The sequence below is a fragment of the Emiliania huxleyi genome (genome assembly GCF_000372725.1).
Source record: "Emiliania huxleyi CCMP1516 unplaced genomic scaffold EMIHUscaffold_10, whole genome shotgun sequence".
NCBI classification, from domain to species: Eukaryota; Haptophyta; order Isochrysidales; family Noelaerhabdaceae; genus Emiliania; species Emiliania huxleyi.
Window position 1 is genome coordinate 510,830 of NW_005202427.1, and position 12,986 is coordinate 523,815.

Below are 12,986 nucleotides of genomic sequence, written 5' to 3' on the forward strand. Positions count from 1 at the left end.
AAGAGGCGGAGGTGCAACTGCTCCTCGCAGAGAAGAGGCCCCCCCCCGTAAGGCCACCAGACCAGCAGAAGCACGGCTGCGGTGGCCAACCCAACGACAGCATGCACTGCAGCTGTCACCTCTGTTCATCGACGACGCGTCTCCCGTCGCCGCAGAGCTTTCTTCGCTGGGCGGGTGCGGGGGCATGAGTGACTCGCAACCCAGACGCCAGAGCGCTCTCCGCTCTCCCCTCTCCGCGCCCGGCCGTCTCGCTCCACCCTCAGCGCGAATTATATTTTTGTTGAGATTGGCCCCTTAATGCCAAATGCCAATGATTGGGTACTGTAAGAGCGGGGCCGCACACTGCTCGGTACCCCCCCCTGCACATCTAAAGCCATGCTCGGGACCCCCCCCTCAGCAGCAGACCGCTCTGCTGCTGGGGGGGTGCTGGCCGATCTCCACGTATCTCTCTCGTGTCTCTCGCGCTCGGAGCGAGGCGCGTGTGAGCTCGAGGAGTCGTGCTGGCCGGGCGCCGCCCATACCCCAACACACGCGGTGTGAGAAAACACGCGCCGACATATGACCCGCGCGACCGACATCGTGGTCATCTAACATGGTCATGGAAAATTCCGCCCGCCGCGTGACGCGTTGAGGCGTGAGCTGCGTTGGGGTGTTGGGAAAAAGAGAGAGAAAAGGGACCCCGGACGCATCGAATCAAACACGACGCCACCCCAAGCGCGCGCGAGTGTACCACGGCATGGAACGGTGTGCACTCTCTCGCACACACACACGACACAGAACAACGAGACTCCGGTGGTCACGGGGTAGGAAAAAGGAAGCGTCCGCCCCACTCAATGGCGCATCCATGTGGCGGCGACTCAACGGCGGACTCAAAACAGCAGCAGGCACAGGATGACAAAGGAGCCGAGCAAGAGGAGCAGCCGCGAGAGGAAGGCCTGCTGCACCTGCTCCGGCGAGAGCTGCTCGCCGCCCGGCTCGTCGCCGACCGCAGACGCGTTGAACTGGAAGCCGAGCACGGTGGGCAAGAAGCCGAGGCCGGGCGCGCCCGCGCCTGCTTGCGCGCCCGCCGCCGCGAGCGGCGGTTGCGCCGCCTCCGAGCCGCGGGGCTGGCCAGACTGCCGACCGGACGAGCCGGACGAGGCAGGCCGCTGGCCGGGCGGCCTCGGAGGCAGCGCCTCCTTTGGCGGCGCTCGCTGGCGCGGGTCGACGCGCGAGCGCTGCCCGCGGCCGTACACCGGTATCATGCGGTCGGACGAGATCTCGGCCTTGCAGATCGGGCAGAAGGCGCCGTCCGACTCTCTGCGCAGCTCGAGCCACTTGTAGATGCACGGCCAGCAGTACAAGTGCCCGCACATCGTGATGACGGGCTCGGTCGCGGTGTCGAGGCAGATGTTGCAATCGAAGAGGTCGCTCGAGGACGGCTTGCCGCCAGAAGGCGCTCTCGCATGGCGCGTGAGCAGGATTGGGAGAGCGGAGGCCGGCGCCGGCGACGCGAGCAGCGCCGCCGATAGTGCGCCGTCGTCCCTGCTGCTGCTGCCGCCGCCCCCGCCGCCGCCGCCGCCGCCGCCGACGTCCCCACTGCTGGGCGTGCCGCCGACGCCGCCGCCCCCGTCGCGCGCCGCTGAGCCTCCGCTCATATCCGCTTGGGTTCTGCGCCGGCCACAGAGGCCCGCCCACTCTTAGGATTTTATTATCTCGTTGTTTCTCTTCTCCTTGCTAATTGTCAGTTTCTTTATTTATTTATCCCCCCCCCTGCCGACTCCGTGATCTTTGACGGGAGCTCTCAGAAATAAAAAGAAAAATAGCTCGCGCACACAGACACTGCACGACAAGGGCGGAGCACCTGTGGTCAAGACAAAAACTTCACCCGGCGCTTGAGCCCTTCGCTCATCCCGGCGACGAGAGTGGGCCATGTCGTGGGCGCGCGAGCGCTGCTGCGACGGCAAGTCCTATTGCTACTACTGCCCGATGTGCTGCACAGCCCTCGGGGCGCCCGACGGCGTCACCGTCCCGTGTCTGCAGCTGCCTCTGCGTGTCTCCGTGCTGCTCCGGGATGGACGGCAGCGCTCGACGGCTGTTCACGCAAAGGTTCTCGCGCCCGACTGCTGCGAGCTGTACGACTGCTTCAGCCACGAGAGCTGCGCGGCCGTCCCCTCCTTCGACCCCGCGACGACCGTCGTGGCCTTCCCGTCCGAGGGCGCGACCACCTTTGCGGACCTCGACGGTCTGGCGGCGGTGGACCACCTAGTGCTCTTGTGCTCGCCGTGGCAGCAGGCGCACAAGCTCGCCGCGCTGCCGCAGGTGCGCGGGCTGCGCCACGTCCGACTCGCGCAGACCGGCTGCACCTCCGGCTTTTGGCGCGTGCCGCCGCACGACGGCAGCAGCGCCGGCACCCACCTCGCCTCGATTGAGGCGCTCACGCGGCTCCTGCACGAGTTCACGCTGGCGCGACGCGGAGTCGAGGGCGGCGGCGAGAAGAGCGGCGGCGGCGGCGGCGGCGGGCACGGCGGCGGGGTCAGCGAGGGTGGCAGCGGTGGCGAGGATGGCACGGGTGGTGGTGGTGGTCAGGGCGAGGGCGGCGGCGAGGAGGGCGGCGGCGGCAGCGAGGGCGGCGGCGGCGAGGGCGTTGGCGGCGAGGGCGTTGGCGGCGAGGGCGGCGGCGGCGAGGGCGGCGGCGGCGAGGGCGGCGGCGGCGAGGGCGGCGGCGGGGGCGGCGGGGGCGGCGAGGGCGGCGAGGGTGAGTGCGGGAGACGAGGGCGGCGCAAGCTGGCTTGCTGAGGTCCGCGCGCCTGAGAGTAGGCGAGGGTCTCTCCTCCGGGCTCGACCAGCTGCTCTTCTTCTTCCGGGCGATCCAGAGCCGCGTCGTACAGCACCGCGGCGGCCACAACAGCCGGTGCGGCCCCAGCGGCCCGCTGACTGACGAGGGCCGCGAGGCGTTCCGTGCGGCCAAGAGCCAGCGGGTAGGCGAGGGTCGAAGGCGCTCCAATCTCTTGCGCCAGCGGTATGGGTCGGAGCTGCCAGCGGAGAGCGGGGAGGCGGAGCCAGGGGCGGAGCGGGAGGATCAGTCCTAGAGAGGCGAGCCGGGTGCGGTCTCTCTCGAAATGCATCGTGCTGCGGCGAGTCGATGGTGCCGCCAAGGCGGCGGCGAGGTGGGGCGCGCCGTCTGTGGGGCGGCGGCGAGGAGCGGCGAGGCCGAGGCGCGCGCCGGGCGCTACGTTTTGGGCCGGCGACAGCGGCTGTTTGCTGAACCGTTGGAGAGCGACCGGTTGGCGCGCGACGCTGGCGACGGCCTCGAGATTCGCGCCACGCGCCCCAAGGAGGGCATCAACGCCGAGGCACACGACGCCGCACTGTCTGTTCTCGCTTGACTGTGGCGGCCGCGGGTTCTGCCGGCGCCACACTTTGGCGGTTTGCTCCTTTGCTGCGGCCGCTGCCTCCCGGCGCCGACGGACTGGGAGCTGTGGAGATGGGCTGCGCAGCCGCCGGCGGAGGAGGGTATGTGTGGGTGTGTGTGTGTGTGGGTGAGGGGGGGTGCGGCCCGTCTTCGGCCTTGCCGCCCCTATGCCTTGCTGCCGCTCTCCCTCCCGGCCGGCGCTTGCTCGAGCCCGCCGCTGACGGCCGAGGCGCGCGCGCGGCAGCTGCGCCGCTCGGCGGTGCGAGTCATCGCGAGGACCTACTCGGAGGGGCCGAGCCGGAGGGGGAGGATCACCCCGCGATCACCCGAGATGACCCGAGATCAGGCTGCGCGAGATGGGCGTCGAGCCGGAGGAGGTTGCGGTGCCCGCGGAGGGCGGCGTGGGGCGACGGGCGAGGCGGGCGAGGGCGGCGCGACGGCGAGGCGGCGGCGTGGGGCGACGGCGAGGAGGAGGGCGTGCCGCACGTGAACGAGGGCGTGCAGCTGCAGATCTGAGATCACTCCGCACTTGCACGAGCAACACCACCTCGTCTCGCGCCACTCGATCACCGGCCAGCTGCTCACGCACGACTACCAGACGGTGGAGGAGCTGCCGCCCGAGCTGGGCCTCAACGTCGTCTCCCAAAAGTGGGGCATCTCGGCCGAGGCGGCCGCCGCGCTCAAGGCCGAGCGCGAGGCCAAGGAGGCGGCGCGGCGGGCGGAGGCTGCTCGGCAGCCCGCCTTCAAGAACCCCCTCTGCCCCAGCCCGTCCTCGCGCGGCGCCAGGCGGGCCGACAGCGCCGCCGAGTGGCCGACGCCGTGACGGGGAGTTCTCTCCCAAGCTCCTCTCCCGCCCGCGCGGGGCTGTCAAGGGCTGCGCGCTGAGCGTTGCACGTCCCCCCCTCCCCCCCGCGTGCACACACACACACACACACACACACACACACACACACACACACACACACACACACACACACACACACACACACACACACACACACACACACACACACACACACACACACACACATGAAAGGCAGGGTGCGGGCGCGCGATTTCTTTTTTCAGAAACGGAGAGAGAGAGAGAGGAGAGATATTTTTAGCAATACCAAACTTTGTTGTGTTGTTTTGCAGAAACGGTTGATGGATGATGAAGGAAACAAATCACAAAACTATCTAACACGGACGGTTCAACGGGTCCCATGAGCACGAAAAGAGAGCACAAACAAACAAAAAGAGGGAACCCCGACGCAGAAGAAGAAAAACTCCTGGAGGCAGGGCAACCCAGAGAGGGTGTCCGAGTGACGGTGCTAGCTCAACTCCCCAAGAAGAAGACAAGAAGCGTCAAGATAAAAGAAACTCTGGCGTAATGTCTTCACGTAAACGCACAACCTCTTCACATAAACGCACCTGTGTCTTCACAGCAAGTAGCGACCCACAAATGCTGATGCCACCGCGTGGTTTGCCCCAGCCGCAGTTCATGTTCTGCACCTTCACGAGCATCCTCGCCGCGGCGACCACGCGCCAGAGCGTCTCAAGCCCAACAGTCCGCTTCGGCGGCCATCCTCCTCCCGGATCTTGCATGCAAGCCGGCGGCGGGTGGCGAGCGAACGACGGAGTCGCGGACACTTGTCGAGTCCCAACCAAGGATTCTGTCAAGACCGAGGCCCCGCCGGATGCGGCGTCCGCCCCTCTCACGACCCTTGAGGCGTCCATCGGCCTCCTTGCCCCGCTCGGCCCGCCAACGACCAAGCCGGCGGGCGGCGGGCGAGCGGCAGCGCCCCGGCACCTCCTCTTCCTCCAGAGCGACTGGGCCGTCGATGCGCGTCTGAAGGCCGCGCTGGGGGAGTTTGCGTGTCCTGCAGAGCTCCGCTCCACCCGGATCTCCGACTCGAACGCGGTCGAGTCCGATCGCTTCTCCGTCTCAAGCGGCTACGCCGACCGGCAGCGCGCCTGCGCCTCCTTTGCCCGCGCCAACTCCTCGCTGCTCGAGGACGAGCTGAATCGGGCGGATCAGGTATTGGCGACCCGCACTGCACTCCCCACGCCGCTGCATGGGCTGCCAAACACCGTCACCCCTCTGGCTATGCCCACCCGCGCGCTGCCCTGTCTGCCCACCCGCGCGCCGCCCTGTCTGCCTGTTTGCCCTGTCTGCCCTGCATGAACACTCGCTCCTTTGGCCGCTCCAGGTGCGCACCCGCCACCCCGCCACGGCGGGAGGTCACCTTGCGCTCGAGTCCGAGGAGCCACCAGGCTGCTTGGCCGCCTCTGGCAAGGCCCAGGCGTCGCTGCCCATCCCGGCCCAGTCTGGGTACACTCTCATCGCGGGCGCCGTCCGGATCGAACCGGACTCCGCCAGCCCTTCTCTTTTCTCTGGTCTCACGGTCGCTGCCGGGCAGCTGGTCGAGACGAGCCTCGTGCGGGCAGGAGCCTTTGTGCTACTCAGCAAATTCACTTCGCTCAAACCAGCCGCCGTGGCCACCGCCGCGCTGTGCTTCGGGAGGGCGGCCGCGTCTCCCACGGATCCACAAGGCGAGGTGCTGCTGCAGCCGTGTGGCTGCGAGGAGGATGGCGTATTGTTCTGTACTTTTGACGCCGGCTTTTGCGAGCCTTGTATCAACCATGCCAACCGAGCCTCCTGCTACGACGATGGTCTCCCTGACACTGGTGCCCATGATTGCGCTAAGCGCTGCTTTGATCTGCCGCCCGCACCGCCACCAACGCCGCCGTCGCCGCCGTCGCCGCCTTCACCGCCTCCTTTACCGCCGCTGCCGCCGCTGCCGCCGCTCTCCCCCGGCTTCGATGTCGCCGCGGCGAGCGAGGACAAGCTCCGCTCCCTGATCACGGAGGCTGCTGCCAACATCTCAATCTACCTGCCGCCCGGTGCGCACTTCAAGCTGTTCAGCCAGATCAGCTGCACCTCCACCATCAAGGTGACCGTCGCCAGCAGCGGCGAGGGCTCGACGCTCGACGGCCAGGGAGAGACCAGGCTCTTTTACCTCTCGGGCGGCTGCAGCCTCACCCTGCGGGGGCTGAACCTCGTCAACGGGAGAGGGGCGGCTGGGTGCGCCTGGGTCGATGATGAGTGTAAGAAGGAGGGGGAGGAGTACGAGGAGTACGAGGGCGAGGAGTACGAGTACGAGTACGAGTACGAGGGGGAGGAGGAGGAGTACGAGGGGGAGGAGGAGGAGTACGAGGGGGAGGAGTACGGCGGCGTTGTGCACGCGAACAACGCAGGCGACATCGAGATCATCGACTCGACTATGACAGGGTGCTCGGCTGAGGTGCGCCGCGTAGCCTAGCAGCCCCGCCCATGGCAGCGGTGTGAGAGAGATCCGGATTCTGCAGTTTAGAGACGAGTCCCACCATCCGCTGCCCTCTGTCCTCGCAACCGCAGTCTGGCGGCGTCGTCTTCGCGTATGAGAGCGGTGCGGTCTCGATCATCGGCTCGACCGTGACGAGCTGCTCTGCTAATGAGGTGCGCCGCGTAGAGCTAGCCGCCACCCCTGCAGCGCCGCACGGCAGCGGGGCGAGATATAGAGAGGGCCACGGCTGCCTCACCCCGGTCTCTCCTCGCAACCGCAGTACGGCGGCGTCGTCTACGCGGGTGGCAGCGGTGCGGTCTCGATAAGCGGCTCGACCGTGTCGGGCTGCTCTGCTGGCTATGTGCGCCGCGTAGAGCTAGCCGCCTCCAGCAGCGGCGCACGGCAGCGGGGCGAGATATAGAGAGGGCCACGGCTGCCTCACCCCGCTCTCTCCTCGCAACCGCAGAACGGCGGCGTCGTCTTGGCGGTTGAGAGCGGTGCGGTCTCGATAAACGGCTCCACCATGACGAGCTGCTCTGCTGAAGATGTGCGCAGCGTAGAGCTAGCCACACCCCTGCAGCGCCGCACGGCAGCGGGGCGAGATATGGAGAGGGCCACGGCTGCCTCACCCCGCTCTCTCCTCGCAACCGCAGGACGGCGGCGTCGTCTACGCGGGTGGCAGCGGTGCGGTCTCGATAATCGGCTCGACCGTGTCGGGCTGCTCTGCTGGCTATGTGCGCCGCGTAGAGCTAGCCACACCCCTGCAGCGCCGCACGGCAGCGGGGCGAGAGATAGAGATGGCCACGGCTGCCTCACCCCGGTCTCTCCTCGCAACCGCAGGAGGAGGGCGGCGTCGTCGCCGCGGAGGACAGCGGTGCGGTCTCGATAATCGGCTCCACCGTGTCGGGCTGCTCTGCTAGAGTGCGCCGCGTAGAGCTAGCCACACCCCTGCAGCGCCGCACGGCAGCGGGGCGAGAGATAGAGATGGCCACGGCTGCCTCACCCCGCTCCCTCCTCGCAACCGCAGTACGGTGGAGCTATAGCCACGTTTAATCGCGTCCTGATCGTGACCGACTCCACCGTCGCCGGCTGCAATGCCACGCGAGGCGGAGCCGTGTACGTGGGGTCGGGCTCAGCCAGCCTAGCCCGCTCCGCCATCTCCAACTGCATCGCCTCAGAGGCTGGCGGCGGCCTCTACTCGGCGGGCGGGCGCACCTCCCTGAGCGACGGCACCCTCATCAGCGGCTGCACCGCCCCGGAGGGTCAGGGGAGCTCCATCTTCCTGCTCGCTGGCGAGGTCTCCTACGCCCTCCCCGCCCCCGCCGGCCGCTGGCTGCCAAACGCGCGCTGCGAGGTGTACCGGGAGGCGTGCTCATACGATCCGTACCCGTACACCGAGAGGGCTAAGCAAGCAGCTTGCCTTGAGCACCGCGACGATTGCGCGGGCAGGCAAGACCCGACCCCACCCGAGTGGTATTGCCAGGCCCCAACCTTCGTGCAGCCGTGCAACTGGAACAACGAGACCGGCGACCACTCCCTCCTTGGCGAGAACCTCTACCAGCTGCCGCTTCTCCCCGTCGAGCTGGACTTTCCCTTCGCCTGCGCCGCCGGCCTCCTCGGATCGGCCGACCCCGAGTACCAGTCGAGCAGCAGCTGCGCCGGCCGCTGCCCCGCACGCTCCCAATGCCCCACAGAGGCGACCTATGAGCCCCCGCCCTGCGATACTGGCCACTACTGCCCGGAGGGGACGAGCGTGCCCCTTCCCTGCCCCGCCGGGTCGTACTCGACCGCCACCAACCTCTCCGACGCGAGCGAGTGCACGGCCTGCCCCGCCGGCAGCGCCTGCTCAACGGGCAGCGTCGATCCGACGCCGTGCTCGCCTGGCACCTTCGCCGCGAAAGAGGGCCAGCCTAACTGCACGCCGTGCCCTCCCGGCACGTCGTCGGATCAAGGCAGCGACGCGTGCGACGCGTGCGAGGCTGGCCGCTACGCCGCCAACGCTGGCCAGGGCCTGTGCGTCCCGTGTCCTCACCCCCTCAGCTCGGTCAGTGGCAGCGTCACCTGCTCGTTTTGCATGGACGGCTACTACTTGCGTAACACCTCGGCCGACGCGGACGACATCTTCACCTCTCCGACCGAGTACTGCAAGCCTTGCGCGCCAAACGCTGTCTGCCCGGACAACACTACCCTTTCATCCCTCGTCCTCCCGCGCGGCTTCTGGCGCGCCAGCCCCTCCTCCGCCGTGCTGACAGAGTGCCGCCTCTTTGGCGGCAATGACAACGCCGGCAAGACGCGATGCGCCGGCAGCGAGTCGAGAGGCGCCTCTCGCCGCCGGAGGATGGCGGAGGCGGGCTCGGAGTACTGCGCTTCGGACTTCAAAGGCCCCGAGTGCCAGCTCTGCGCCGCGGAGAATCACTACCTCGTCGACGGCGACGAGTGCAAAGAGTGCGCAGCGCGCGGCGCCGCTGCGGGTCGCATCATCGGCCTCGTCCTCGGCCTCTGCGTCGCGTGCGGCTTGGCGGCGTGGGCCTACCACATGCCGCGGCGGAAGGAGCCCTACATCGGCTGTATCCTCCGCTTTGCAGACCGCGTCGTCAAGTACTACGTCGTGGGCGGAATGACAGCCAAGGTCAAGATCCTGTTTGGCTTCTACCAGATCAGCACCGTCTTGTCCTCCACCTACTCGGCGCGGTTGCCGCGAGAGTACACGCGCTGGACGGACAAGCTGGCCAGCGCCGTCTCCATCGACTGGTCAGGCCTTCTCCTGCCGGAGCAGTGCCTTGGCTACGGCCTGAGGCTCCTCGTCATTGCTCTCTCCCCCGTCGCCCTCATCGCGCTGCTAATGGCAGCGGGAATAAGTCAGCGGCTCCTGCACCGCTGGCGTGCTGCCCCGGCGCCGCGCGAGAGATCGTGGTACGCGGAGGCGGCCCTCGGCCTCCTGGACCTCACGCCGGCCGGCCTCGTGCTAGTCTTCTGCTTCGTGCCCTCCATCAGCGCCTCCATCTTCCGCGCGTGGTCGTGTCAGGCGCCTCCAGCTGATGACTGCCATTGCTCACAACCCCACCTCTCAGTCCTCGCAATGTTCTGCTGATAGGCCTACACCGTCTCCCCGCCCGACGAGTCGCCGCGGCAGGTCTCCTACATGCGGCAGGACGCGAGCGTCGAGTGTGGCACCGGCGAGCACGAGTCCATCACCGATCTCGCCACCGGCTTCATCGTCCTCTGGCCCGCCGGCTCGCTGGTCCTCTTCACGTCGCTCCTCGCCGCTTGCTACAAGCCGCTGCAGGCCAAGACGCCGAATGCTCTGACGCGGGCCACCGCCTTCCTCCACCGGGAGTACGAGAAGACCTGGTACTGGTGGGAGGCGGTCGAGCTGGCGCGCAAGCTCGTGCTCACGGGCTTTGTGCTGCTGATAACGGAGGAGCGCGCCTTTGTTCGCCTTGTGGTGGCGACCCTCATCTGCTCCTGCTACGCCGTCGCACTCGCCGTCGTGCGGCCGTACAAGCGGGTCGAGGACAACGTGCTCGCCGTCGCCACCAGTCTCGTGCTCCTCCTTCTCTTCCTCGGCACCAACTGGAGCACCATCTTCCTCGGCATCAAAGAACGCTCCGGGGTCGATGATGCCAACGCAGTCCTTGGCTTCCGCAGCCTCAATGGGGTAGTCAACTCGATGATCGTCCTCGTCGCAGTCGTGCTCGCCTTCTTCCTCGTGGGCGCCATCGTTGCCGCCCGCCGCGTCGCCAAGATCCCCACGATCCGACTCGTCTCGACCAAGCAGCCCCCAGAGCTGAACATCGTGCTCGGCCTCACGTGGCACCTCTTCAACAGCCACATCTGGTGAGTCACAGCTATGGAGGGAGAAGAGGAACAGGAACGCTATAGAGTCACCACACACCTCCGAATAGGTCGACCGGTCAGGACGCCGTCGCCGTCATCAAGGGTGAGCTCCAGCAGCTGCTGCCGGGCATCAAGATCTTCCTCGACGCACGCAGATGCTCAGCACCGCGTCGGAGCTACACACACACATCCACTCTGACGCACCGCGGTGTGCGCGCAGGTAGATGATCTCAAAGACATTGGGGCGCTGGAGGAGTACATCCAGCGCTCGCAAGTCATCCTCTTCTTCCTCTCGAAGGGCTACTTCCGCTCCAAGGCGCGCCTGTCCCTCCCACCCCGACTCCAGACCGCACTCTGGCCTTACCTCCCGCCTCTCCCGCGCCACAGAACTGCCTCCGCGAGATCCGCTCGTCGCTCGAGAAGGACAAGCCGCTGGTCCTCGTCCAAGAAGCGGACCCTGACAAGGGCGGCGGGACGCTGCAGGCGCTGCGCGCAGAGTGCCCCGAGGAGCTGCAGCCGGCCATCTTTGACAACGACTGGCCGCTCACGATCTGGTATCGCATCGATGAGTTTCAGCTCATCTCGCTCAAGATCATCGCCGAGGCGCCGCCGGCCACAGCCAGCCGCTACGCAGTCCTCTCTGTCTCCCGACCGACCCCACTTGAACCACAGGCGCTGCTCCTCTGCTCGCCCAACTATCTGAACCAGACCTCCCTCCCGCTCTGCGTGTCGGGCGAGCCCGAGAGCCAGTCGCTCGCCTTTTCCAAACGGGTCACGGTCTGGGCCTCGCCGGCCAACGCGGGCGCACTGGACTTGGCCAACGAGATCGCCGCCGCCTTCACCGGCCTCACGATCTCCACCACCGACGATCGGCCGGCCACCGCGACCCACATGCTGCTCTACCTCAACGAGGACAGCTTCGTCAGCGACGAGCGGCTGGCCGAGCAGGTCAAGCAGGCGCGCCAGGACAGGCTGAAGATCGTCACGGCGCACGAGAACGACCCCGCGCTCGGCGGCTGCCAGTTCTCCAAGTTTTTTGAAACCACGCCGCAGGAGCGATAGTCTCGGCTTTCCCGAGCCTCCCCCCCCCCCCACACACACACACAACCCTCTCCTTCCAACGCCGCAGGAGCTCATCGCCGGCGGACTCTACAAGGACCTGGCAAAGTCGTGCTTCCCCGGGCGCCACCGCAAGGCGCGCTCTGTTTCCCACAGCTCGCTTTGCACGCATCGAGCCTCGCGACGAAGGCCTCTCCCTCTCCTCAGGTGTCGCTCGTGCTTCTGGCAAAGAGCCTCGGCGCGACCGCCGCTCGGTCGCGGGCGGACCTCCTCGTTTCGGGCAGCATCGCCGAGGGCAGCACCAGCCTCGCGAGGCGCGGCTTTGACGGCCTCAGCCGGGTGTTCGCCAAGATGAGCAGCCGCAGCTCTGCGGAGGCGCGCGACGTCTCTGGAGGCGAGGCGTCGTCATCGGCGTCGGTGCAGCAACAGGTATGATCGATTTGGATGATCCCGCGTAGTACGAGCGCGGTCAATATACCACACATAACTCTCATAACACATAAGTGAGACGCAGACGGTTTTGATGTGTGTAGAGCCGTATCCATGTATATGATGAGCGAAGGAGTCAAACGAGTCGGCGGTCACATGCAAACGATATTGGATATACAACAGGGGTCCCATGCCCCCACGGTGTACAAAACACACATGCAAGATGCCACTCGCTTGCTTTTTTTTCGCTCCAGTCCTGCGGATCTTCTAGTAGACCGGAGGGCTACGAAGCCGTTCACACTCCAAGGGGCTGGCAAGATGCATCTCAGGGCCCGCGCGCGTACACACAACACAGGGCTGATTTTTGTGTGTGTTGTCTGTTGACATTTATGAGGAAGTTCCACCATTTTTGTACGGAATTACGGCGATTGTGGAGGGAAGCGCGGAGCGGCGGCTCATATCGGGGGAGGGGCGTAGTACGCGCATGAGATCCGTTCAAGTTGGTGCCGGCTGGCCGAGGAGCAGCAGGCGCTGCACGAACCGCGACGCGCCGCGCCGCGCCTCGCGCGCCACGTCAAGGGGCGTCCTCCCAGACGCGTCGCGCCGCCACAGTGGCGAGCGGCGCGCGCGCAGCAGGCGCAGCGCGGCGACCGAGTCGTGGGCCGCGGCGATGTGGGCCGGCGTGGTGCCCGCCGCCGTCCCTTGGTCCGCGCCACCGTTCAGCTCGCTCAGCAGCGTCCGCAGGGTCCGCAGCTGCCGGCTGCGGCGGCGGCGGCACCACTTGCAGCGGCAGCCGCCGACGCCGACGCCGACCCGCTCGACGGCGAGCTGGAGGGGGGTGCACCGCCCGCGGCGGCGGCGGTGCTCTCGGCGCCGGCGGCGAGGAGCGCGGCGGCGGCGGCGGGCTGCGAGGCGTTGCCCGCCTCGTGCAGGCCGTCCATCCGATGGCGGAGCTGCGGCGG

At 67.2% G+C, this 12,986-nt stretch overlaps 3 protein-coding genes across 3 annotated transcripts; 2 read left to right on the forward strand and 1 right to left on the reverse strand.

Annotated features, from left to right (window-relative positions):
* Nucleotides 1-869: 869 nt before the first annotated feature.
* Nucleotides 870-1,891, reverse strand: EMIHUDRAFT_199519 (hypothetical protein; the record flags this gene model as incomplete). Its single annotated transcript, XM_005793624.1, has 3 exons — nt 870-1,001; nt 1,236-1,421; nt 1,868-1,891. 3 exons carry the CDS (start codon nt 1,889-1,891, stop codon nt 870-872), a joined length of 342 nt encoding a protein of 113 aa, XP_005793681.1.
* Nucleotides 1,892-1,968: 77 nt separating this feature from the next.
* Nucleotides 1,969-3,071, forward strand: EMIHUDRAFT_199520 (hypothetical protein; the record flags this gene model as incomplete). The annotated part of the gene is made up of 2 exons (XM_005793625.1): nt 1,969-2,457; nt 2,805-3,071. 2 exons carry the CDS (start codon nt 1,969-1,971, stop codon nt 3,069-3,071), a joined length of 756 nt encoding a protein of 251 aa, XP_005793682.1.
* A 7,668-nt stretch (nt 3,072-10,739) lies between these two features.
* On the forward strand, nt 10,740-11,999 carry EMIHUDRAFT_351248 (hypothetical protein; the record flags this gene model as incomplete). The annotated part of the gene is made up of 5 exons (XM_005793626.1): nt 10,740-10,852; nt 10,924-11,139; nt 11,209-11,589; nt 11,666-11,731; nt 11,803-11,999. Coding segments are annotated over 3 exons (314 nt in total), but the record flags the coding sequence as incomplete, so codon positions are not given.
* Nucleotides 12,000-12,986: the final 987 nt, after the last annotated feature.